This window comes from Delphinus delphis, chromosome 2 (assembly GCF_949987515.2).
Source record: "Delphinus delphis chromosome 2, mDelDel1.2, whole genome shotgun sequence".
Lineage (NCBI taxonomy): Eukaryota > Metazoa > Chordata > Mammalia > Artiodactyla > Delphinidae > Delphinus > Delphinus delphis.
Window position 1 is genome coordinate 31,781,230 of NC_082684.1, and position 24,927 is coordinate 31,806,156.

At 46.6% G+C, this 24,927-nt stretch overlaps 1 protein-coding gene across 2 annotated transcripts in view; it reads left to right on the forward strand.

The window, feature by feature from the left end:
- Window positions 1-482: 482 nt before the first annotated feature.
- MAP3K9 (mitogen-activated protein kinase kinase kinase 9) overlaps window positions 483-24,927 on the forward strand; it is a 70,334-nt gene continuing 45,889 nt past the window's right edge. For both annotated transcript variants that reach the window (XM_060003393.1, XM_060003392.1), the window contains exons 1-2: window positions 483-885; window positions 8,104-8,517. In XM_060003393.1, the coding sequence (XP_059859376.1) occupies window positions 483-885; window positions 8,104-8,517 (817 nt within the window). The remainder of the gene's footprint in view (window positions 886-8,103; window positions 8,518-24,927) is intronic.

Here is a 24,927-nt window from a genome sequence, read left to right on the forward strand (position 1 = left end):
CAGGATGGTGCGGGGGCGGGCCCGGGCGCCGTGAAGCCCCGCCTCCTAGGGTCCGCAGGGCTGGGGCGGAGCCAGGTCCGCGTCAGGTGGTCCCGGGCGTGCGGACGGCGCAGGGGGCGGGGCGCGGCGCCGAGCGGTGAGCGGCGGCCGGCTGGCGGCACCGGGCACCAGCTGCGCGAGCAGGTACCCGCGGCGGAGGTGGCCAGGCCGCCCCAGGGGGCGAGCGCGAAGGCGGGGGCTCCGGCCCGCCGCGCCCCCATGCTGCGGTGAGCACTACGCGCTCTGCGCACTTGTAGCCTCGCTGAGCCAGCCCCAGCCCCAGCCCTAGCGGGCCGACTCTCCCCGCCCCGCCAGCCCGGCCCCTACCTGCGGCCGCCGTCGGGGGAGGGGGGTCCCCCCAGCTCTGCGGAGCCGCATGAACAATAGGCGGCGGCGGCTCCTGCGGGCGGCAGCAGCCCCGCACCCTATGGATCGGCCGCTCCATGGAGCCCTCCAGAGCGCTTCTCGGCTGCCTGGCGAGCGCCGCCGCTGCAGCCCCGCCGGGGGAGGATGGAGCGGGGGCCGGGGCCGAGGAGGAGGAGGAAGAGGAGGAGGAGGCGGCGGCGGCAGTCCCCAGGGAGCTGGGCTCCGACGCGCCGCTGCCCTACTGGACGGCCGTGTTCGAGTACGAGGCGGCGGGCGAGGACGAGCTGACCCTGCGGCTGGGCGACGTGGTAGAGGTGCTGTCCAAGGACTCGCAGGTGTCCGGCGACGAGGGCTGGTGGACCGGGCAGCTGAACCAGCGGGTGGGCATCTTCCCCAGCAACTACGTGACCCCGCGCAGCGCCTTCTCCAGCCGCTGCCAGCCCAGAGGCGAAGACCCCAGTTGCTACCCGCCCATTCAGTGTAAGGCGAAGGCGGGGCCCGGGAGCCCGGCGGGGAGCGGGGTGGGGGGTATGATGGATGCCTTGGGGTGGTCGCAGGGGGAGGGAAGCCCTCCTCGAGGGTTAAGCTTGGGTGGGCAATGATTGACCTGGGGGGGTGTGTGTGTGCGCGGGCTCGGGCTGCAGGGGCTTTGGCGGGTGCAATCAGTAAGATAGACATGCCGCAGGCCTCGCCTGGAACCTCCTCGGGCGCTTGGGCTTCTTCACCTTCACGCGACCGCCTCAGCAGCAGCTCCTGATCCCACATCTTGAAGCCCCAGCAGGAGAATCTTCCTGTCTCCAACCTCCCCACCCCCCCAGTCTGGAAGGATTTTAGGCAAGCTGGTGGTTTCTGTCATAACATTAGTTCCCAAATCAGGGACCTTCCCGACCTCTTCTACCGCCTGTCCCCGCCCCTGAAAGGCATTTGCTTTAAAGGAGACGGGGGTGTCTCCCACAGGGCTGGGCTGGCTCACAAGTCCCGGAAGCCTATGTGAACTCAAGGCTGAAGTATCTTTGAAATACGGTGTTGACTTCTTGGATCCTAATCTTGTATTTAAAAAGTGGTCCCTTAAGGAGTCTCAGCAAATAATGTGCTGTAAGGGTGTGTGTGTGTGTGTGTGTGTGTGTGTCTGTCTGTCTGTCTGTCTGTAGGGGCAGGTGATGAGTGGAGAAATGATTAGCAAGGGAAAAGTATGTCATTCCCCCATGAGAGATCAGGAGCACAAGATATAGTGGCTAAGTCCCAGGGCCTTGACACCCAGACAATATATCTTCTCCTTTCTTCTCACCCTAGATCCTCGCCTATATTTGGTATTTGCCAAATCTCAGGGGAACCATGCCCAGGGGTCCCTCCCAGGGCCTTTCTTCTAGGGTCCTGTTTTCACCAGTTTCCCAGGAGCTCCCCTTTTCCACACCCTGAAATGAAATTTTCTTTGTTTTTCAAAGGAGTTAAATTGCCATTAGAATCCTTTAATCAGTGATGCTAGGTGGTTTTAGAAGAAAGATGTAAGTATCTTCCGGTGCAGTTTACACTATTTTGTATTTGAGGGTTTCCGTAATTTCTTTCCTGTTAAAAAAAGTATTGTTAATTCACTTATATCATTGTTTATTCCATATTTTGTATACTTTGTCTCTTAGCTCATTTAAAAAAGTCATTACCAAGGGCCAACTTTAAACATTTAATTTTAAAATTTTATTTGTAACAGTTATTTTTCTGGTCCTGTAACTTATTTTCACCTGAACAATTATATCTTAAGATGTTTATTAAATACCATTTATTAATATCAAAATCATAACCTCTTGTTTTTCTCCTGTCCTTTTTTTATTGGTGTTTTGACTATCAAATTGATGTTCAAATGTTTAATTTCCTTTGTTTCTCTCTCCCTCTTATTCAGTTTAAAACTTCCTCCTTCTACAGTTAATCTTTATAATACCTGCAGGTGACAAATTACTTTAAGTTGTTCCTAGGTGTTACACCTTTTTGCCTTAGTGCTGGAAAGATCAAGGCTAAGGGTCCTAGCAGATAATGTCTCAAATAGTGTTGAAGATGAACTTGGTCACATACCGGAAGAGATGTTGGCCTGGCATGTTAGAAAACAATGTAGTTTTAAACGTGTCAGATTTTGAGGGTCTTTGTGGGTGAGGTTTGGTGATTTTTTTTTTTTTTTTTTTTCAGAGACAGCTAATATCAGAGTAGAAGAGCTCTGTGAGGTTCATGAACGGGAGCTGAGTTTCTTTAATATCTTGTGCTCGCTGCTGTGAGAGCAGTCAGGAGCGAATGTGACTTAGGTGGGAAGAACCCATGCACAGAAAGCCAGGCAGGTCTACCCTGTGCCACTTTAGAAGCTTCTTCTCCATTGGGTGCCCAGGACTTCACCCAGACTGTAACAAAACTTACCTTGGAGAGAGTAGATTCTGATATCTAAAACTCAGATGATGAGAAAGTAGGAAGTACCTTGTACTTATTGAAAGAATTGACTTGAACAACAGCATTTGAAGGTCTTGGTAAGTTATTTTATTTAGCCACACTAAATTCTGATCTTGACTGGAATTAATTTTTGATAATTCAGAAAATTTAATTCTAGTCAAAAACCAATTAGTGCCTAGTGAAAGAGAGATACTGTGTTAAATACCAGGGGATAAGGAAATGAGAAGATGAGGAGGTACTTAGAAGTCACACGTGAGGGAAATTGGTGATGTAAATATATAATTTCAGTGCAGTGCTTTGCTCAAGGAAATCTTGAGCAAATCTTGGTGATCTGATAAAGGGCCTCTGGTCTGTATGCTGTGTCCACTGGTTCATTTCGTGTCACTCAGAAAATAAAGGTGATTGTTGACCTGGTCTCCAGAGACTTAGAATGAAATTGAGCCTCTGACAACTTTTCCCCAGTTACTTTTTTCCAACTTCCTCTCTGGGACATGAATTTTGATATTAGATTGTGAATAGAAGGCACAAAGTGAAGTAATAATGTTCAGTTTTACTTTCAAATACTGCTTTTCAAAGTGAAACTTCTGTTTCAAACTTTAATCAAAACGGAAGAGGGGGAAATTACTAAATCTTGTGACAAAGAAAGCATATAAGAGTGATATTATAAATCATCTAACGTTTATAGAGCGCTTTTATCCTCTCCAATGTAGGTATTAGAGTTTAGCTCTCCACGGGGCTGACAAATATAAATAATCCAGGAGCTTGCTCATCTTCTTTATTTTAGTGAAAGATGGAAAATGTAAAGTTCCAAATGTATCATCTTCAGAGATCTATAACCCTAGGTATTACAAAAAAGCTTCTCTTACAGGAGAGTTGTGTCAGTTTTCAAGCAGGGCATAAATTAAGGATATTACTAATTTACATTTCTTTTTCTTGCCTTCACTAGCAATATAAGGATGTATTTTCAGACATACTTAAGATTTTTAAATGAGTGAGGTATGTACCATTCACTTGCCCCAAACTCACCAGAATGTGCCTGTATATTTAGTTTCCAGGGATATAATTGAGAGGGAATAACATCTTGACTCCAAGACTGAAAGAGATAAGGTTTTGTTTCTGATATTCCTGGAAATATTCTTCCACAGAAACTGAAAAATGTGCTGTGTGAGAGTTGACCTGATTCTTACTTACAACCAGGTCTTGACTGGGGCAGGGAAAGGGAGGAGAGTCCCACATCCTCGCAGCTGCAGTGAAGGTCTAGTTTCTATCCAAAGGGACTTCTTAGCAGGGAAGGGAAAAGAAAGGACCCTCCCCACATCCCCCACTGTTTTGTCTTTCTTCTTGTAAGCTCTGTTCTGTACTTTTTCTGAAGGCTGGTCATAATATTTCCTCGACGAAATAGCAAGAACCTGAGAGTTTATGTTCTACCCAGAGAGAGATCATTGCTTCTTCGCCTTCCCCACAGAGGTTTTCTACCTTCTGTGAAATACCATTGGAGGAGCTGTCCTTTCAGCACCCTGGTTCAGAATCACATCTTTTAAATCCCCGTATGTTTAAATAAATATCTAACACGTCCTGTGTGTTCACAGCTATGCTTCAGACCAGAGGAAAGAAGAGGGTGGGTACAAGAGAAAATACAACAGTTAATTCCCTTAAGGAGAATTCAGATATTCAGTTGAGGACATAAGGTATGTAAATGCACATTTATTAAAAAGGCACATAACTTTTCATCAGTGAAAAATCTGGCAGAAAAAACAAGTGTTTCTTCCGTCTATGACCATGGGGACTCCTAGGATAACTTACAGTTTTCTCCAAGAGGGTTTCTAATCTCTCTTTGACATTGGCATATTTTTCTCATTCATATAGATGAGATAAGGCAAGAATTAGTAATCAGTCAGGATTCATTTTAGGACCCAGAAACACTCAAGCTATTTTAAGCAGAAAATGATTTAGCACAAGAAGTTAGTTGCTTATAGATTTTTTTGGAAGGCTGGGGAGAAGGGGCTGTCGGCTGGACCTAGAGGACCAACTCCCAGAACATTGCAGACCTGGCCCACCAGGCAAGCTGCTGCTTCTCTAACTGAGATGGTACAGAATCAGGAGTTGCCATTGAAGCTGCTGACTTCTCAAACACCTTGTTGTAGTTGCTGTCCGATTAGGTGACTGCTTGGCCTTGCAACATTCCTTTCCACATCCACAGAGCTAATTGGACATCGACATGCTATTGCAGGAAAAACCCCACTTCTCCACAGCCATGCTTGCCAGAAGAAGCAGCAAGGAGATGGTCTCCGTCTCACTTCTGCCTTCTGAATCTTGTGCATCTCATTGGCTAACCAGCACTCTGTCAAGGAGTCTGGAAAATGTAGTGTTTTAGCTTTCTGACCTCTGTAGTACTGAAAGGTGTGCTGGAGGATTGTAGAATGGATGCTGACTGCTAGTCTGCAGGACCTGCCACACCATTTATTCTTCAAAAAGAGTGCTAGATGAGGTGATAATCTTTTGTATACCTAAAGGCAGTCCAACTAAGTTTTCCTAAGAGTTTCCTTTGTGCAGACTGCTGGGTGCATTACAAAATACAAATGATCAGCCCTAGATAGGATAGAAGTGCTATAGCTAAGCAAAAACAGAGTTTTGAGCCCCACCAGCATCTGAATGGAGAATGAAGGCTTCATGGAGCTGGCTGAGAATGGAAGAGAACAGTCAGCGGTGGGCAGTTCCTCTTTTGGTCTTGCCAAGAGTTCAGAAATATATCTTTGTGTTCTTATTTTTTTTAGCAAAGTGTGACTATTCTCTGTATTTGTTTCAGGAGGTCCAATTCAGTTTCTTCCCCCCAGATCTGAGTTTGGTTTATTTCATACTGAGATAGATTTTTTCCCTCATTTTACTTCCCTGTCTTTTGGTCACCAGCTGAATATTTGGCACGATAAGGACAGTGGTGAGTAAGGCAGACAGGATCCACCCTTGTGCATCTCACAGTCTAGCAGGACGATAGGCGATGAACAAGTAATTATAACCTTGTTGAGTCTTGCCAAATAGAGACTGCTGTGGAAGTGCTTGACTCGGGCCTGACCTCATTTAGTCGGGGGGTCAGGAAAAGTTCCTCTATTAGATTGATGGTTAAGCTGAGACCTGAGGGATGCCTATGAGTCAGCTAGGTAAAGACAAAGAAAGAGACTTAGAGGACAGAGAATAGGGTTTTGATGAGAGAAACATGAAATAGCACTTGGCTCGTATAGCAGCACCGTATCTAGCCCAAGGTTTATAATCACTGGTGGTTATTATTAACTATCCACGGAAGCCTTTCTAAGCAGAGCTAAAGATAGAATCGTAGTACCGTAGATTCAAGCTCTGGATTTGGGACGGGGAATGAGTGGTTGGGTGTGATACTGGAAATCTCAGGGGTGGACCTGTGGCCCAGGTTACTGCTGGGGTAAGATGTTGCCTAGGAGACTCCTTCCTCAAGCATCTTAGTCACCAGGTCTTGGTAGAACCAAGTTTTGAAGATCTCCCAATTTCCTCCTTACTTTTTCCTCCTGTCATCATGGCTGCTGAGGTTCAAACCCTTGTGCTTGTGCTCCGGGGTTACTGCAGTGGCCTCCGTTTGCTGTTATATTCCACATGGCTGCCGGAGTTGGTTTCCTTTCTAAGTCACAAGACTGACAACACTCTCCTTCTTAAAGATACATGACTCCTACCGTTTACAGTGTGAAGTTTAAGCCCCTCAGAATGGCTTTAACAACATTTCATGACCTGGCTGACCCCAGCAAGGCTTTGAGCCTCATCTACCCTAGTGCTTATAATCCAGCTGCCCTGGACTCCCTGCAGTTCCTGATAGGCCATATACTCTCATGGCCTATGTTCTTTTTTTCTTTTTTCCTTTTATTGAAGTATAGTTGATTTACAATGTTGTGTTTAATGTCTGCTGTACAACACAGTGACTCAGATATACATATATATTCTTTTTCATATTCTTTTCCATTATGGTTTATCACAGGATATTGAATATAGTTCCCTGTGCTATACAGTAGGACCTTGTTGTTTATCCATTCTATATATACCAGCTGGCATCTGCTAATCCCAAACTCCCAATCCTTCCCTCCCCCACCCTCTGCTTGGCAACCACAAGTCTGTTCTCTGTATCTGTGTTTTTGTTTCATAGATAAGTTCATTTCTGCCGTATTTTAGATTCCACATATAAGTGACATCATATGGTATTTGTCTTTCTCTGTCTGACTTACTTCACATACGGTGATAATCTCTAGGTCCATCCATGTTGCTGTAAATGGCATTATTTCATTTTTTATGGCTGAGTAGTATTCCATTGTATATATATATCACATCTTTTTTTTTTTCAACTAAATGCTATTTGTTCTTTTTTTTAATTTTTTTGGAGTATGGTTGAGTTACAATGTTGTGTTGTTTCTGCTGTACAGCAGAGTGAATCAGTTACACGTATACATATATCCACTCTATTTTAGATTCTTTTCCCATGTAGGTCATTACAGAGTATTGAGAAGAGTTCCCTGTGCTATACAGTAGGTCCTAATTAGTTATCTATTTTATATACAGTAGTGTGTATATGTATCACATCTTCTTTCTGCATTCATCTGTCGATGGACATTTAGGTTGTTTCCACGTCTTGGCTGTTGTGAATGTTCTCCATGCCCCACGGTTCTTGCTCGTGACCTTCCCTCTACCTGGATTGTCCTTCTCCACCCTGATCGGCATTGCCTGATGAGATCCCTCCCACTCATTCTCTAGGGCCCATTTCAAATGTTTCCTTCCTTGAGAATCCCTTCCCCACTCGCCCTTAATCCCTGTCCTGCGGTGGGAATCAGTGATTTTCCTCATCTTTGGATCATACCGCTACTAAAGGGGTCTGGTTGTTGTGTGTCTGCCGCGGCACTGGATTTTATGCTTCTCGCTACCCAGTATGTACACAGTGAAATGTGAATAAGTCTCATGAAAATGATCTCCCCCAATTTTCCTTTTAGTTAGAATGGTTGCCCTCGGTACAGGATTCTGCGTGAATTCCCAAGTGGAACTTATTTCATGAGTACGCATTGAATGCCTGCTCTGTGCTAGTCGCTAAGGATAACGTAACAGAAAAAAAGTGAATCACATTTCCTGTCTTTAGGGAGTTTACAGTGAGAAGACAGAAAATCTAAGTGCACAGACAACTTGCTGTGTTTACCCACCCAGGTAAATGGGTGATAAAATGGTGTTTTTCACATTTTTTTGACTTGCTTCTTTTTTTCTTTTCTTTCTCAGTGTTAGAGATTGATTTTGCGGAGCTAACCCTGGAAGAGATTATTGGCATCGGGGGCTTTGGGAAGGTCTACCGTGCTTTCTGGATAGGGGATGAGGTCGCCGTGAAAGCAGCTCGCCACGACCCGGACGAGGACATCAGCCAGACCATAGAGAATGTTCGCCAGGAGGCCAAGCTCTTCGCCATGCTGAAGCATCCCAACATCATTGCCCTTAGGGGGGTGTGTCTGAAGGAGCCCAACCTCTGCTTGGTCATGGAGTTTGCTCGTGGAGGGCCTTTGAATAGAGTGTTATCTGGGAAAAGGATTCCCCCAGACATCCTGGTGAACTGGGCCGTGCAGATTGCCAGAGGGATGAACTACTTACATGATGAGGCAATTGTCCCCATCATCCACCGCGACCTTAAATCCAGCAACAGTGAGTACGGAGAGCTTACAAGCGCTTTCAGACTCAGTCCATGGCTTCGGTTGGAGTGGATTCCTCAGGAATCTTAGGGGGCAGTGAAACGCTTTGCTTAAAACCAGTCCATCCTTGACTTGAGATGTAGGGGGTGGGATGAATGCCAGGAAAAATTGGTTTAGGAGGAGAAGAATGAGGCACCGGAGGGGGCTGGGATAATTCTGAGCTTTCGTGAGCAGGCGTGGTTGGCAGTATGTAATTCTGATGTACTGTGCAAACAAAACATATAGATTTATTTTTCCACTTGAGGAAGGGGTGCCTGTGATCACAAAGGGGTTTTCCTCTTCGGTGGAACAATAGGTAAAGCAAACCAATACCACCTGTTTGCATTTCTACCTAACTCCCCAACCTGAGGTCCCCACCAGAGAAGGGGTATAAGCCAGAAGGGGCATGTTGTTCAAGCTGGGAGGCCCATTCAGGTGGCCATTTCAACTTGGAGAGTGCGACCTGGCTGGTAGAGAACTACAGCCCTCCTGGTAGCCTTGGGGTGGTATTAATTAATTGTCATAACTGCCCAGTGTTTAATAGCAGGGAACTGAGAGGTAACTTTACTAAACATCTAGGACCCATAAATTGGACTGTAAAGCGAGTGTTACCCATAATTAAATGGCGAGTTGGTAGAAACTTCAGTCTCTTTCCTTGGCTGAATCAGCAGGCGCTGGGAGGATGCTGCTTTTGTGTGGTAATTTAGACTTTCCCTCGCCTAAACTGCATGGTAGAGAGGATACGGTTTGCTAAATGGCATATGCTTAAAATCACATTGAGCATCCTGTCCAGAGAGGAGGGCGTTAGGACTTTGGGGCCCCAGGAACTTCACTGTCTGCATCCTTCAGCTTTGAGCCCAGAAATCCTTCAGGCTTTGTTCTGTCCCGAGCTGTTCCAGATGTGGCTTATTTTCCTGTTGACGCTATTGTGAATCTGTTAACTTTAAAAAATACGTTTTAAATTACATAGGTAGTAAGTGTTTTTGTTGTACAAAAATTAGAAAGTGTAGATAAACAAAAAGAAGAGAAAGATCACCCATAATGTTTTCCTCCCAGTGGTATAAGCATTACATTTGGCATATTTTTCCAGACATTTAAAAAGCATATGTGGGGACTTCCCTGGCGGTCTAGTTGTTAGGACTCCATGCTTCCTTCCACTGCAGGGGGCACGGGTTCGAGCCCTGGTCAGGGAACTAAGGTACCACATGCCTTGTGGTGCGGCCAGAAGATAAAATAAAATAAAATAAAAATAAAAAGCATATATGGCCTATATATACACAAGTATACTTTCTGGTTTACTTTAAAATAGCATTGATTACCCTGACCTCTTCTGCCTGCACCATCTTCCCCCTTAATAAAAGCACGATTCATCCTTGTGAGAGTATGGAGCATTAGATATGTATTTTAGACGTAATGCATGTGAAGGATTTATGTTGCATAAAATAAAATCTGGTCTCTCTTTTCCTTCTGCCATATTCTATCTCTTTACTGTATGATTATTCTCATCCCTCCTGCAAAATCCTGTTCTATAAATGTATTAAATAAGTTAAAATTTTTGGTGACCCGCTTCTCAAAATAATTTCTACCTAGAGATTGCATTGGGTGATGGGGTAAGCACAAGCGGATGTGTTGGTAGAAAATGTGATATAGAAGCTGAATTTTAAAATGTTTTTCTTACATCCTTATCTGGGAGATAAGGCTAAGTGCACTAACCTTATGTAATTGAGCCCATTTAAAAACTTGGGCTAGGATGATAGTAAAAGTTAATAATTTCCTCTGCGAAGTTTTAAATCTGGGTGTCATTTCAAGATGTAAGTACAAGGTTTTACCTTTTGTGGCCTGCGTTTAGAAGTCTAGGCTCTTGTGAAGGAAAAGCTAACTTGCCGAGGTTATGCTGTTTGCAGGAGACAACAAGGGACCTGAATGTCGTTCTGTCACCCTGGAGACAAAGCCCTGGTCCTTCTTTGTCCTTACGTGGGTTTTAGGATTGCTGAGGGGGACCTTCAGGTATAGTGTATGGTGGTAGGAGTTGGACTTACACATAGGGCAGTATTTTAAAGGACCTCGTCAAGACAGTTGAGGCCCTGAAATGTCCATAGCGCCCTGGGCTGCATGGGTGGTGCTGATGTTAATGCCTGCTATAAATCTCACATGTGAGTTGGGGTGGCTCCTTGACATTTGTCTGTGGGCGGGTGTTTGCCTGGGATTGAATTTATCCAACATGAGCCCTGATGACACCATTGCTCTTGCTCCATTGCTGTGTGTGCATGACTTGAAAATCATTTTAGAAATGTTATGCTGCTTGTTTGCCTCCAGTCTGAGTGTCATAACTTCTTTGTGTTTTGCAGACCTGGGGATACTGGCCAGGTTCTCTTGGTTTTTATTAGGGGCTCCAGAGAGATGGATTTTGATCACAGTCACGTGAGGGCAGAATTCTGTGAATTATATGTATTAGTTGACTTTGAACCACTAGAGAAAAGAGTGAAGTATATGGGGGGCTGTCTTTGTGTAAAAAGAAAGTAGTTGGTGATAAACATCTAGCTGTTACAAAAGGTTCAGTAAAAAAGTGATTTATTAAAATGCTTCATTATCCTGATGACCCACTTAAAAAAGTCATGTGCTGTCTGCCAGATGTGTATAGCATATAATATCCTATGTTCATATATCATCTGTAGTAAGTTGTCTTTGAAAAGAAGGCTGGGATGGGGTTTTAGAGCACCTCCACATGTCATCAGGGACCCAGGCTCCTGTTTTTCTCTCCATCATCCCATGGTTTGCATCTTGGGGCTGTCGTATGGTCCAAGATGGCTGGTGAAATGCCAGTTATTTGGTCCAAGTCACAAGCCTGAAGGAGCAGGAAAAGCAGAAGCACAGAAGAAGCTGCTCCTGTGGCTGAGTCGACTCCCATTAACTTCCCAGAAGTCCAGCACAACGCATCTGCATGTATTCAGTGGCCAGGATGGAGTCCCACAGCCATGGCTAGCGCAGGGGCTGCTGGGAGATGGAGGATTTTATTCTGGGTGGTGTGGAGCCTAGCTAATAATCAGGGTCTGTTACCAAGGAAGAGAGAGAACACGGCTGGTGGGGAAGCAGCTGGCAGTCTTACCACGGAATCTGGGGACATGCATTGGGAGGATGTGTTATCCTAGATGTGGAGCATCTTAGAGCCAAACGAACAGGGTTAGCCAGGCCCTGGGACGTGTGGCTCAGACCCCTGATTTAACTGATGGTTTCTACTACTTTATTACAGTGCATCGTTAACTTAAACATCTCTTCCTGAAACTACTCACTAAAGCCCTGGCTATAAAAGTGGATTTATGTGTCTTTGCTCCTCACGTTGGGGAAAACCAGCTACTTGATTGTTAGCAAAGGTGTTAGTGAAAGATGGTCTTTTCGTGGAAAGATTGTCCTTTTGGGGGTAGATAAGTGGATTTCAGGATTTTGGTTTAAGGGCATTTGGCAGAATAGCAGTTTAATAGGGGCCATTAAAAATAAAATTAGTATAAAATTGAGATATGTGAAAAAGCTTTGGAAAATGAAAAGCCTTACTCCAAGTGAAGCTAGTGTTATTACTTTTATTTTATTATTAAATAACTTCTTTCCTCCCCTTAGAAAGCACAGAAGAACATAGAGCTAAACACAATGTATGTTTTTCCATTCTTTTGGCATTTATGCATATTTGTTTTCACCCCTAAATCTTACCCAGGAGACCCTAAGAAGTCCATTGCTTGTAGTGTGCTTTCTCCCCTCCCCACTGCCCCCGACTGCTTGGTGTACTGTGACCACTTTCTTATTAAATAAATGGTCTTCTACCACAAGATATTTATAGGTTTTACATTATTCCACTATTTAGATACAGTATATTAACTAAACCAAACCCCTGTCTAATCATCATCATAACCAAAGCCCTAAATAATAATAATAGTAATAATAGTAATAATAATAACCACCACCAAACCCCTGTATAATAATAACCACAAGAAGCAACTCATGCTTATTGAGTGCTCTCTTTAGGGCAGGCACTGTCTTAGGCATTTTATGTGGCTTCTCATCTGATTCTCACAGCAGCCCTGCAGAGTGAAGACTGTGAATGTCTTTATTTTACAAATGAGGAAGTGGAGGGTCCGAGTGGGCAGCCAGTTCTCTAGGCTGTCACTGCCAGTCCTAAGACCAGATGTTGGGCCCAGGTCTGACTCCTCATGGCTGCACTGCTGCCGGCACTCTGCAGTGGGGCAGCCAGGGTGTTTCACTGCCCCCCTGTTTATTTTGTGTGACCCTGTAGTGCTTTAGTTTTATATAATTAGGAATAATATTCCTCTGCGCACAGGGAGCATCCACATTTCATTGACGTGTGATGAACTCATTCTTAATTTCATAGCCGGAAGAGCAGAGGTGAGCGGTGAACCGTGTTTGGTTTGGGACTAGCCATCCCTGCCTTCCTCTTTTCAAATGTCAACGTAAACTTCTCCTGGGTCTTTGCTGCCTTATCGCCCTCTTCTTCCTCTGAAGGCATTTCCCCCTTAAGCCAAGCCGGTTTCCTCCTTCCCCTGGAATACACTGTGTGCTACTTCCCAACCACTGGGCCCTCATCACACTTACTGTTGCTATGGGAATAACCTTGCTTTCAGGAGTACCCTCGCCTCGTCTCTCTGCCTATCCAAACCCTACTCACTTTCCTGTGCTCAACTCAAACCTGGCCACTTCTCCTTCCCACTGGCCTGTCACTGGAGTCAATGCTAAGTAGTCATTTGGTGCTAAATCTAGATGACCTGATAGTATGCAGAAGAATGCTAGGGGGACAAGGGACCAGAGCCGCTAGTCCAGTGGCTGCAAGCTCAGATGCCTTGCATTCAGGGCCCATAGTCTGGGAAGCACCGGTGTAACGCTGTAGGGCGTGGTGGGCATGATGGTGAAGTGAGTGCAGGCTCTACCCAGCACAGGCCATTGAAGGACAGATCGAAACCGTGCTGGCCTGCAGCCCGCTGCCCTGTCGCATCCCCCGGCCTCCTCTCGTTGTTGCCTGTGCTGTCAGGAGCATCTGCTACATCTCCAAATGGATTTCCTATCTTTAGCTTCCAGGCACATGAATGAATGAATGAACGAGTGAAGAAAGTATCGCTTGAATTAGTCTACTTGCAGGATCTCGGAGGGTAAAGGTTCCCCTCGTCTTGTTGGAGGACATCCCTCGTGCCTCACTCGCGTGGAAGTTGCTCTTCCTCCTCATAATCTCCAGGCCCTTGATCCTTCCTCATGTCAACCTGTTTCAGGCGCCAAGTGTGGCATTTTTTACAGGGCATTCGTTTCCAACCTCTAACGCCCCTGCCCTCTTCTTTCCCCACACCCTTCCCGGATGCCAGGCCCGAATAACTGTCACTGGCCGATGTCTCCCCTGTGGCCAGGTGCAGGCTGCCAGGTGCTGCAGGAACAGGCCACTCCCCCCGTCACCTGGGTCCACTGCCTGTCTGTCGCCTCCAGCCTCAGCTCTCCTGTTGTTCCCAGCTGTGAATTCCCTGCGGTTCTCCTCGGCACATCTGTTCCAGTTTTGTTGAATTGTTCAGTTGGCTGATCCTCTGGCAACTGGATGCCTGGGAGCACCCCCCTGCCACCCAGCATGTGCTTTGTGCCTTTCTCCAGCCTTCTCTCAAAGTTCCCAAGGTAAGGAAGCGGAAGACCCGCTTTCTTAAAGTGTGAGGAGGACAGAGCGTCCATCTCGCCCTTGGCGTCAGGCTGGCTATCACGTTCTAAGCTCTGGAGTGCCCCCTGACCGGATACTGGCCACAGCCCCTGACTGCGTTTCCTGTGCAGAATTTCTCCAGGCTGAGGGTTTGCCTGCTGTGAGGCTTGTGGAGCTCTGTGACCCACTGAATCCACGCCCTAGCGTCCTCTCTCCTGTACACTGAGGTGGAACCCCTTCTTGCCTGAGGGATGCAGCCGCTAAGGCACAGGCATCCCGGCAAGGAGCCATGTGGCAGAAAGGACTTAGACAAGAATGAGGAGTAGCTGTTATTCTCCTATAGGAGAATGAGATAAACTATACGACGTTCCCAGGGTAGATCTAGCAGGCAGCAGAGTATCAGGCAGAGCACCCAGTTCCCAGTTCTTTTCGAGAGATGCCTCCTGAACGCATCCCCAAATGAGATACTTCCAGCAGTACCTGGTTCAGGCACTGCCAAGTCTCTCTCCCCATTTCTGCCCTTTGTGGTTCTTTGCTACAAGTTCCCTTGCACGGAGAGTTGGAGGATGTCAGACATGTTTTGAGAGTTTTTCCTGGCAAAAGTGTACAAGCACTCACTCAATGAATTAGACTTCTCCTTTGGTTACACGAGGCTATACCTAAGGTTGGCCAACAGGTACCAGGCATGTCCCAAAGCATTGTGTTCAGTTGATGGGTAGCATTTTCCATGAGTACAGAGACACGTTCTGCACGTCAAGATAAATACATAAGTGAATAAAGCTGAAATGAGGCAAATAACCAGTCAGGTGACTCAGCAGGAGAAGCTGGCGAGGCCAGGAGGTCTGACCTGCAGGCTTCATTGCACCTCTCGCTTCTTTAACTTTGCCTGGGAGCCTTGCTTTCCCCCTTTCGCTTGGCCGTGGCTGTCTCCTGTGCCGAGATGGTTCTCATTTGTGTGTCATTTTGAGCGCTTGGTGTTGGGACTATAACAGGAAGCAAAACCAGACACAGTCCCTGCCCTCGAGGAGTTCCCTGTGGGGTCACAGAGGAGGACCTAAAACCAGCACACAAATGCCCAGTGCGAGCGTGGCTCTCCAGGAGGCGATGGTGCCCTGGACAATCCCCCTGGATTCTCTTGCCTCAGCCCTTTCCCAAAGTTTGTGGGGCTGAGGGACCCCTTCTAAGGATTCATGAGGGTAACTGCCCTCTTCATGGAACATTTGCCCTCATTCCCCCCAGCTTGCTTGGGGAAGCTGCCTACCTTTCCTTCCTCTGGTGACTCTGGGGACTTGTCTGCAGCTTACTCAGGGGCAGGGAGAAGCTTGGGGCCCTGGGCAGCATTTAGACACCTAGAAAGCCTGGGTTGGAGTTGGAGCAGAGGACTGTGTTGTGTGAAGGATCTTGGTAGGTATTTCTGGACTGTGATTGAGCCTTGAGCTTGGGAGAAACAGCCACAGTGAGGGGTTGGGTTCAGGGCAAGAAGGGCTTTGCAAGGTGTACGGGCTCTGATGTCCACATGATTCTTTAGTCTCTTCCCCGTTACCTCTGATTTGAGCCACGATTGAAAGTCAGGTAAATTATTATATCTTCCCTTCCCCACAATCCTCCCCAAACAAATCTGGTAACAGCTAAGTAGCGATCTCCCCTTTTCGCAGGGGGCCTTTGGCACTGTCATCGCTCAGGGTCAAGATTTGTGCTTCGGGATCTCAAAGGAGACAAGAGCCTGCCTGTGTCTCCTTCCGTCCACGGCTCTTGGAAAATTTTCCATTCCTGACTTGGTGCTTTCCCTCATTCCCGTGAGGTAGCTCAGGGTCACTTATGGATGGGGAAACTGGGACACAGAGTGGTGACAGCGGTCTGGTTGAGGCAAGAGAAAAATGTAACTTCTTCCCCAAATCACCCATCCCTTTACCTTGGAGTCCCTGTCAGGACCCCCCATCGGCTTCCTGTTGAACCACACGTACTCCTCTTATTAAGCAAGGATCTGTACAAAATGTGTGTAGGCTCATTTTGGGGGAAGAGGGTTACAGTTTTTATTAATCTAAGACTCAGAGAAGGTTATGAAGAAAGGATAACTTTTTTTTTTTTTTTTTGCGGTACGCGGGCATCTCACTGTTATGGCCTCTCCCGTTGCGGAGCACAGGCTCCGGACGTGCAGGCTCAGCGGCCATGGCTCACGGGCCCAGCCGCTCCGCAGCATGTGGGATCTTCCCAGACCGGGGCATGAACCCGTGTCCCCTGCATCGGCAGGCGGATTCTCAACCACTGCGCCACCAGGGATGCCCAGGAGAACTTTTTAATTGGACATCTGGGTAAGAAGAGGATGGGGGCAGAGCACCGGCTAGGCGCTCCCAGGCACATCTGGTGATCTCGCTGGGCCTCAGATTCCTCATCTATGAAATGAGAGGTTTGGACAAGATGGTCCCTGAAGTCCTTCCCTCCCAGGACTGACATGATGTGACCTGAAGTGTGAATGTGTGTGTTTGGGAGCGCGTGATGACCACACGGTCTATCTGAGTCTGTGTGTCAGGCTACAGCGCACCCAGGCTCCCCACTTCCTGGCTTCAGTGCAGGGGCCAAAGCTTCTGATGGGGAGTCTTCGCCAAGCGGTTCAGCAGGGAAGCAGCTGACAGGAGCCCACAGGTGCTCCTTTCCCCCTTTGCTCCCCGGGGCGTGACAGATGGCCTTGCCGAGACAAGATACTCTGGTCACATGAATCACGACGGGGACTCGCAGTACACCAAGGGCAGCCTTCATCCTGGAAGCAGGGCGCAGTCAGTCAAATGCCACTTCTGTCCTTGGAGCTAAGCGAGGGGCATCCTGGTGTCTCAGAGCCCTGCTGCTGCTTTCCCACTCAGTCCTCTGAATCAACATAAGGCTTTGTCAGACGGTTTTAATCGTGTGCCTCTGTGCCCACTCCCCCACAGGATAGCGGGAGGCTGTGCCTGAGCAGTGCACTAGACGTGGCCGTGAGACACAGAAACGAGGCATTAAAGCTGTGGGTCACGCGTCCCCTTCTCTTCTAACTTCCTTGGGATTTTTGCTCTCTGTGGGAAACTTGGAGGTTTTGATATGAGAAGGAAGCATTTCCCCCTTAAGCTTGGCATCGGGAGCCACTGTGGTCTGATGGAAGGAACACCGGCTAGGGAGTCAGAGACTGGGATTTAAACTACTTCTTGAGTCCCTGACACGGGGCACACCTCTTGGAGCGCCAGGATTCTCATCTGTAAAATGTGGAGAAGACAGAAGAGAACAGTGCTGTCTTAAGATGGCATGAAATGATGTCTAGCAGGTATCACCCAGGAACCACATTCAGTGAAGGGGCCACCCCTTTTCCCGCTCTTTCTATCCCTTGTTATTTTAGGCGTACACAGGGTACAGTTGGGTTTCCCTTTTTAAAGTCGTATGGGGATTTAGGCAGCCCTGAGCTGCCTTCTCCTGAGTCAGCCAGGGGTAGTTTTATGGGTGGGCAGATTTGTTTCAGTGGAAGCCACAGAAAGGCATCGATCCCCTGCAGCTCCTTCCTACTGTGCATGGGCCTCTTGTGGGAAAGGCCTGTGCCTCTTGCTCTCTCTGGACCCAGCCTTAACTCGCAGCGCTCGGCCCCCTGAGAAATGCTGCCTCGTCTTGTTATGGCCTTTGGCCTGATTGCATGGGACAGCTGGCCAGTTTTATGGCTCTGCTGGCCTCTCAGCTGATAATTAAAATGCTTTTGCCCCAGGAGGAAGGCAGTATATTCCTGTCGCTCCCTTGTCTGCTGCCAGGGTCAAAGAGAATGCCCTTTCTCATATCCCCCTCCTGGGTTCCCCAAATCAACTTAGCATTCTTGTGGCACAGTCTCTTTTAAGACTCTGGAATATTCAGAGATTTTATTTTGAGCATTATTGTCTTTTTTTGGAAGGAGAATGGAGTGTGATTGTCTCTTTTCCTTCTCTGTATTGCAGCTTTATTTCCAAATCTGGGTTTGCCCAGCCCTTAAAAGATTCTCAAGAAATGTTTGCGGTTTTGATCATCACAGATTCCAGCCCTGTGCCTTTTCCCATGCATGAACCCCCTTGCCTCCCAGTGTCCCCCAGAGCTCCAAACAATGCCAAAACTCTCCTCCTTTAGAGCCCGCACTTGAGATGTAAACCCCATTTTCTGCTGGAGATGAACCCACGTGAGCTCTGGGTGACACTGGGTTTGAGTCCTGGCTCTGTTGCTAGCTGGGACCTTCAGAAAAGGATGTACTTGCTTAGTTTCTGTAAAAGTAAAATGGGAATAATCATAATCCCACCTCTCTCATTTTACAGGGTAGAAGTAAGGATTAAATAAAATCACCTAGGTGCAGCTCTTAGCAGTGCCTGGCACAAAGTAAGTTGTCCATATATCTAGCGATCAGTAGTATTGTAATTCCAGCAGCTATATTTATTCCCTCAGTATTTAGATCCACAATTTGTGATCTTGTACTTTTGAGTATAATTTGTCTTACACTTGCATTCTCAATATTTTAATCATATTTTCTCCAATTGCACTATAGATTTTTTTTTTCCAGTAAGCTTTTTTTTTTTTTTTTTGGCCACGCTGCGCGGCTTGTGGGATCTTAGTTCCTCGGCAGTGAAAATGCAGAGTCCTGACCACTGGACTGCCAGGGAATTCCCCTGCACTATAGATTTTTACAATACAAAATGCATTGCATACACATGGTCAAAATAGTACAACTGAAATATAAAGAAAAGTCAGTCTCCTTCCTACCCTAAATTTATTTTTTAGAAGCAAAGGAGATTAAGGGGTTTTTTGGTCTCCTTTAACAATTTTTTTTCGTGAAAACAGAATCCCAATAGAATTCTTTTTTTTTTTGGTGTTTGTTTCTTTCTTAGTGTTTTAATTTTTTATTTATTAAATAAATGTAATTTATTAAAGCATAACATTTACATATAGTAAAGTATATATATCTTAAGCCTTGAGCTTGAAGAATTTATTTTTTTTCCTTTTTAAAAAAAATTTTATTGAAGTATAGTTGATTTACAATGTCGTGGTTAGTTACAGGTGTATAGAATATACATATATGTATATTCTTCTGCAGATTCTTTTCGCTTATAGGTTATTACAAAATATTCAGTATAGTTCCCTGTGCTATACAGTAGGTCCTTGTTGATTATCTGTTTTTTTTTTTTTTTTTTTTTTCCTGTACGTGGGCCTCTCACTGTTGTGGCCTCTCCCATTGCGGAGCACAGGCTCCGGACGCGCAGGCTCAGTGGCCATGGCTCACGGGCCCAGCCGCTCCGCGGCCTGTGGGATCCTCCCGGACCGGGGCACCTACCCGTGTCCCCTGCGTCGGCAGGCGGACTCTCAATCACTGTGCCACCAGGGAAGCCCCTATCTGTTTTATATATAGTAGTGCATATATGTTAATCCCAACCTCCTAATTTACCCCTCCTCCCCCCACTAGGATTCTTGACAGAAGAGGTGTTGTTTTTCCGTCTTCCACCTTTCCCTGCTCCCTACCTCCCCCATCCCTCGAATCCTGCCTAATACAGGACTTGCATATGGCACTCCCTATGTTTGGCAGAAATTCCAATTTTGCTGTGAAATCCTGCCTTTTCTGTCCCTAGTTCCTTTCTGGATGGACTCAAACTCCTTTACTGAGTGAGCTGCCTTTGCTCTTGTCCAGCCCTGGCTTTTATCTATTCATTTCATAAACTTTTCAGGATCTTGGGACCCTAAGGAAGGGGTTCCTTGGAGTTGCTGGGAAGGTCAGAAGCCTACTGTTTGCCTCTGGAATCGCCCACCTCTGAAGGCTGCGTCTGTCTACCCATCCCTGGGAGCACGGTTGTGGGTGACGCCACACCAGTGGGGCTGCAGGGCCCTGGCAGTGATGGGTCTTGTAGCTCAGACCTCTCCCTGCAAATCCTTGAGACTTTTGCAACCTGATTTGTCTGATAAGGCAGTGTAACAGGAAGAAGGATGATTGAAAAAAGACAAGAAGTTATCCCAGATTCCGCTGTGCGAATCTGGCTTTTTTAATGGTCATATATGATTTGCTCAGTATACCTCATCTTCTCCTGCCATTTTAGCCATAGTGCACATTGCTGTCTGGACACTTCCTGTATGTTTTTGTTTCTGCATTCTGTTAACCTTCAGAACCCCAGAGGAAGGGGAAAGCGGCATGGCTGGGGAAAATAGTGATAGTCTTCTGTTTCCAGTGATTCTAATTTTCTCTTGTGTTTACTGGTAAGGTTAGAGCTTAAAGGAGCCTTCGGTTGTGACCTGGAGAAATTGAGTGGCTTGCCTAAAGCCACGCCCTCGGGGTTGCTGAGTCTCGTGACTGTGTTCTTTCTCTCAGCCACCCCCAGACCCTGACAGTGGCCGGTTACTCTGTCTGGCTTTCCAGCCAGTCCACAGTATGGTAGACAGTGGTGGCACGAGGCTCTAGACACCATCTGAGGAATCAGGCATGACTGACTTACAGGGCCCAGAGGTCAAAGCTGAGGGGTGAAGTCTGTGTCTTTCCTGCTTGCCAACATGAACTTGGTCATTTTCTTCACTGTGTTATGTAGAAGGATAACAGTATTCACTGCTCTTCTAGGTAGTTGAATTTTCAGGAAAAAAAAACAGTAGAAACATTTTGCTTCTTTTTTTCCCTCAGCTTTACTGAGATATAATTGACGTATAACATTGTGTACGTTTAAGGTGCACAATGTGATGTCACACATGTATACTGTGAAATGATCACCCCAGTAGGGGTAGTTAACACATCCATCACCTCTCATAACTACCATGTTTTTGTATGGTGAGAACGTTTAAGATTTATTCTCCTAGCAACTTTCAAGTGTATAGTACAGTGCTGTTAACTAGAGTCACCGTACTGTACATTACATCCCCAGAACTTATTCATCTGGTAACTGGAAGTTTGTACCCTTCTGCTCATTTCTCCCATGTCTCAGCCCCTGGCAACCACCTTTCTACTCTCTGCTTCTATGGCTTTGGCTTTTTAAGATTCCACATGTAAGTGAGATCGTGCAGTATTTGTCTTTCTCTGATTTATTTCATTTAGTGTAATGCCCTCAAGGTTTATCCATGGTGTCACACATGGCAGGATTTCCTTTTTTATGGCTGAATAATAGTCCATTGTGTGTGTGTGTGTGTGTGTGTGTGTGTGTGTGTGTGTATACATACACACCTCATCTTCTTTGTGCATTCATCCGCAGATGGACATTTAGTTTTTTATGTATCTTGCCTATTGTGAATAACACTATAATGAACATGGGAGTGGAGACATCTCTTCTAGATAGTGATTTCATCTCCTTTGGATATATATCCAGAACTGGGATTGCTGGATCCTATGGTAGTTCTATTTTTTAATTTTTTGGAGCCTCCATACTGTTCTCCATAGTGGCTGCCCTGATTTACATTCCCACCAACAGTGCCCAAGGGTTCCCTTTTCTCCACGTCCTCTCCAGCATTTGTTTCTTGTCTTTGATAATAGCCATTCTAACAGGTGTGAGGTCATATCTCATTGTGGTTGTTAATTTGCAATTCCCTGATATTAGTGATGTTGAACACCTTTTCACGTGCCTGTTGGCCATCTGTATATCTTCTTAGGAAAAATTTCTATTCAGGTCCTCTACCCATTTTTTAATCAGATTGAAAAATATTTTTATATCTTAAGCAGTCAACTCCTGGCTACCTGAGCTTAGGGACAGGAGTCCCGGGGGTGGATCAGTAACAATCTCCCTGCGACTGGAGGTTCTTCTCTCCCCGTTCCCCCCCCCCCCATAGGAGACCTACCCTTTCTAATATTTGGATTAAATTATTTGTCTGTCCCATGTGCATAGCAGCTAGTGACAAGGAAGGATGCCCCATCGAGTCCCATGGGTGGTAATGGAAAATCAATGTAAATTTTTCCCATAAAACTTCTCTCAGTTGATTTAAGATTATTAGTGTAATGTGGCATTATCTGATTTTTTCCCCCTAGCTTATTATTCATGGTGAAGCAGTAAATGGCACTCCCCAGTATTCTTAGAGATAGGATGAAGAATAATCCCATTTTGTATTTGGTGCTATAGAATTTTGTTTGGAACAGTATCTAAGGTACTCCGGGCAGAGGTGGTGATAACCCCCATTTTACAGTAGAGGAAAATGGGGTTCAGAGAGGTTTACTGCCTTGCGCAAGAATAGAGCTAGAGAATGGTGGTGCCTGAACTTGAATCCTGGGCATTTGTTGGGCAGATCATCCCCGCATCTAGAATTGCAGGGAGGGGATCCTTCACTGTTCCAGCTCAGGGGCCTCTGACACCTGTAGACCTGAGGTCCTAAAATACACAGGAGCTGAGAACTAGTTTCTCATTTCTCCTTTCCCCCTCCAGAAGCACCACATGCGCCTCAGCTGTCATTCTGTAGCCTGCCTCAGCTTTGCTTCTTGTTAGTGTTGGCCCTGAACCAAAATTATGCTTACGTACAGCTGTGCAAAAGTTGGGTCATAACAGAAGTTTCTGCTTCATTGACTCTTGTTTTTGCCTGTGTTTGTGTTGTGGTTTTGTTTTTGGTTAAACAAGGGACGTATGTATAGATTTCAGATAAATTCACAGTTGCTGGTTTATGGAATTTAAAAATTTCTAACCAGAAGAGTAATGTAAACATTCAGAAAGGGTTTGGACACATTTGTTAATGGCAGAGCCCTTCGTGGTTTTTCAGGTGCCCTGACTCTTAGCTCCGTGTCATCTGGGAGGTGAGCAGGCCTTCCTGGGGCGTTGCTTTTGCAGCTGAGTTTGTAACCAGATGGACCGTGTTGGACCAGTGTGGCAATTCCATGCCCCAAGGAGGACAGACCGCTAGGCATGTTTTGTGGTGCCCACTTATATTTTTAGATTAACGCTATGAAAAAGAAATTTGACTTTTCACCATTCATTCCTTAGTTCTCTGATTCGGATTGATTGCTGGGGGAACAGCACCCAGACTCTTCTGAGCAAAGATTCCCAGCTGCTCCCTTTTCCTGCCTGCCTCGCAAAGAGAATTTTGACTCTGTTGCAACTACTACTTTTCGAGCTTTTATGATGGGAGGAAAGGAGAGGGGACAAGGACTAGAGTCCTACACATTCAGCCCGACAGAAACACTTTTTAAAAAGGAATTCTAAGCAGGAAATTTGTGAGCTTCTTTGTGGAAGGGCCATGAGTGGGAGAAAAAAGAAGGCTTTAAGAAGTGTTGCTGTGAGCCCTCTGGTGCCCGACAAAATAAGTCACATCCACCTAAGTTAGATTTCCTTTAGGATCCTCCCTGCGATGAACACATCTCTGCCCTGTGATTCTAACATGTGAGTCTGGCTTTATATGCATGGCTCTAGGTTGGATGGATCATGAATCTGGTCAGTTTTAGGCCCCTCATAAGCTTTCTGGTGCTCGATTTGGGATGTAGTATATAGGAGGAGCGGCTGAGATGGGAAAGTCAACCATAATGACCTTCTGGGAAGAGTAAGAATGTCCCCGCTCAGGAAAAAGGAAGGACATCCCTTAAGTACAGCAAATAAGGCACTTGAGCTTATTCCCAGCAGTTTCTGGCTGTGCCCGATATGCGCACCTTCCCAGGTAGCAGGGATGGAAAGAACAGACCGGCTTTCCCCTGGAAACTTGACCTGTACCACCTTGAGAATCTGTGTGGTCTTGAGTTTTCCCAGCCATAGTAAGATCCTCAACTCCATCCCACAGGGGGTGGGATTTGTAGAGTACTCTTTGGAGGTAGGCTGGAGAGGTGCGGGCACATACCTTGTCTCACCCAGCCCAGTGCGCGCGGAGGAGGAAGGAAGGTCCTAGGAAGGACATCCATAGCATAGAGAGGAAGACGGTGAGTCAGAACAAAGATAGTGTGACCTGCGGAGGCCTGGAGGTTGGTCACTCCTACTCTTAGGCAGAGAGGTTGAGGGATGACTCACAGGAAACTTTAATCTGTGTTTCTTAGCTTTCCAGGACTGTTAAGGACTGGTGGTTCAAAGTGGCAACTTCCACTGTGTTGAGACTTTGTGCTTGGGGATTCCTTGCTTGCAAGGTGATGGTGATGGGTGTCTGCAGTGGGCGTGCTGCTTCCTCCTCTGCCCTCAAATCCTTTCTCCCGGGCTTCCCCGGTGGCGCAGTGGTTGAGAGTCCGCCTGCCGATGCAGGGGATGTGGGTTCGTGCCACAGTCCGGGAAGATCCCACGTGCCGCGGAGTGGCTGGGCCCGTGAGCCATGGCCGCTGAGCCTGCGCGTCCGGAGCCTGTGCTCCGCAATGGGAGAGGCCACAACAGTGAGAGGCCCGCGTACCACCAAAAAAAAAAAAAAAATCCTTTCTCCCCTTTGATGCCCTGGGTGAAGTGCAGGTCACAGAGCCTAGAGTGTTTGCCTTGTGCCTGGGTGATGATTCTCAACCCAGTAGATCCTTGTGAGAAATGGATGTGTCTGCTATTATGAAGATGCTGTAGGCAATACGACAGGTCACTTTATCATAGGCCTACATAGATGTCTCTGCCACCATGTTCTTCCCACCTTCGGGAGCCATACTGTGTAAACACACCCAGACAACCAGGACAGTATGAAGCAGTGTGGAATGGTGTGCCAAGGGAATATGAGATGGTGTCTGAAGCAGTCAGAATCCTCTGGAAGGCCTGATGGAGGAGTTGGGAGAAGAAGGAGTAGGATTCAGGGGGAACTGGTAGTAGGGTGGTGGGCCACAGCAATGACTTTCCAGGGAAGGGGCCT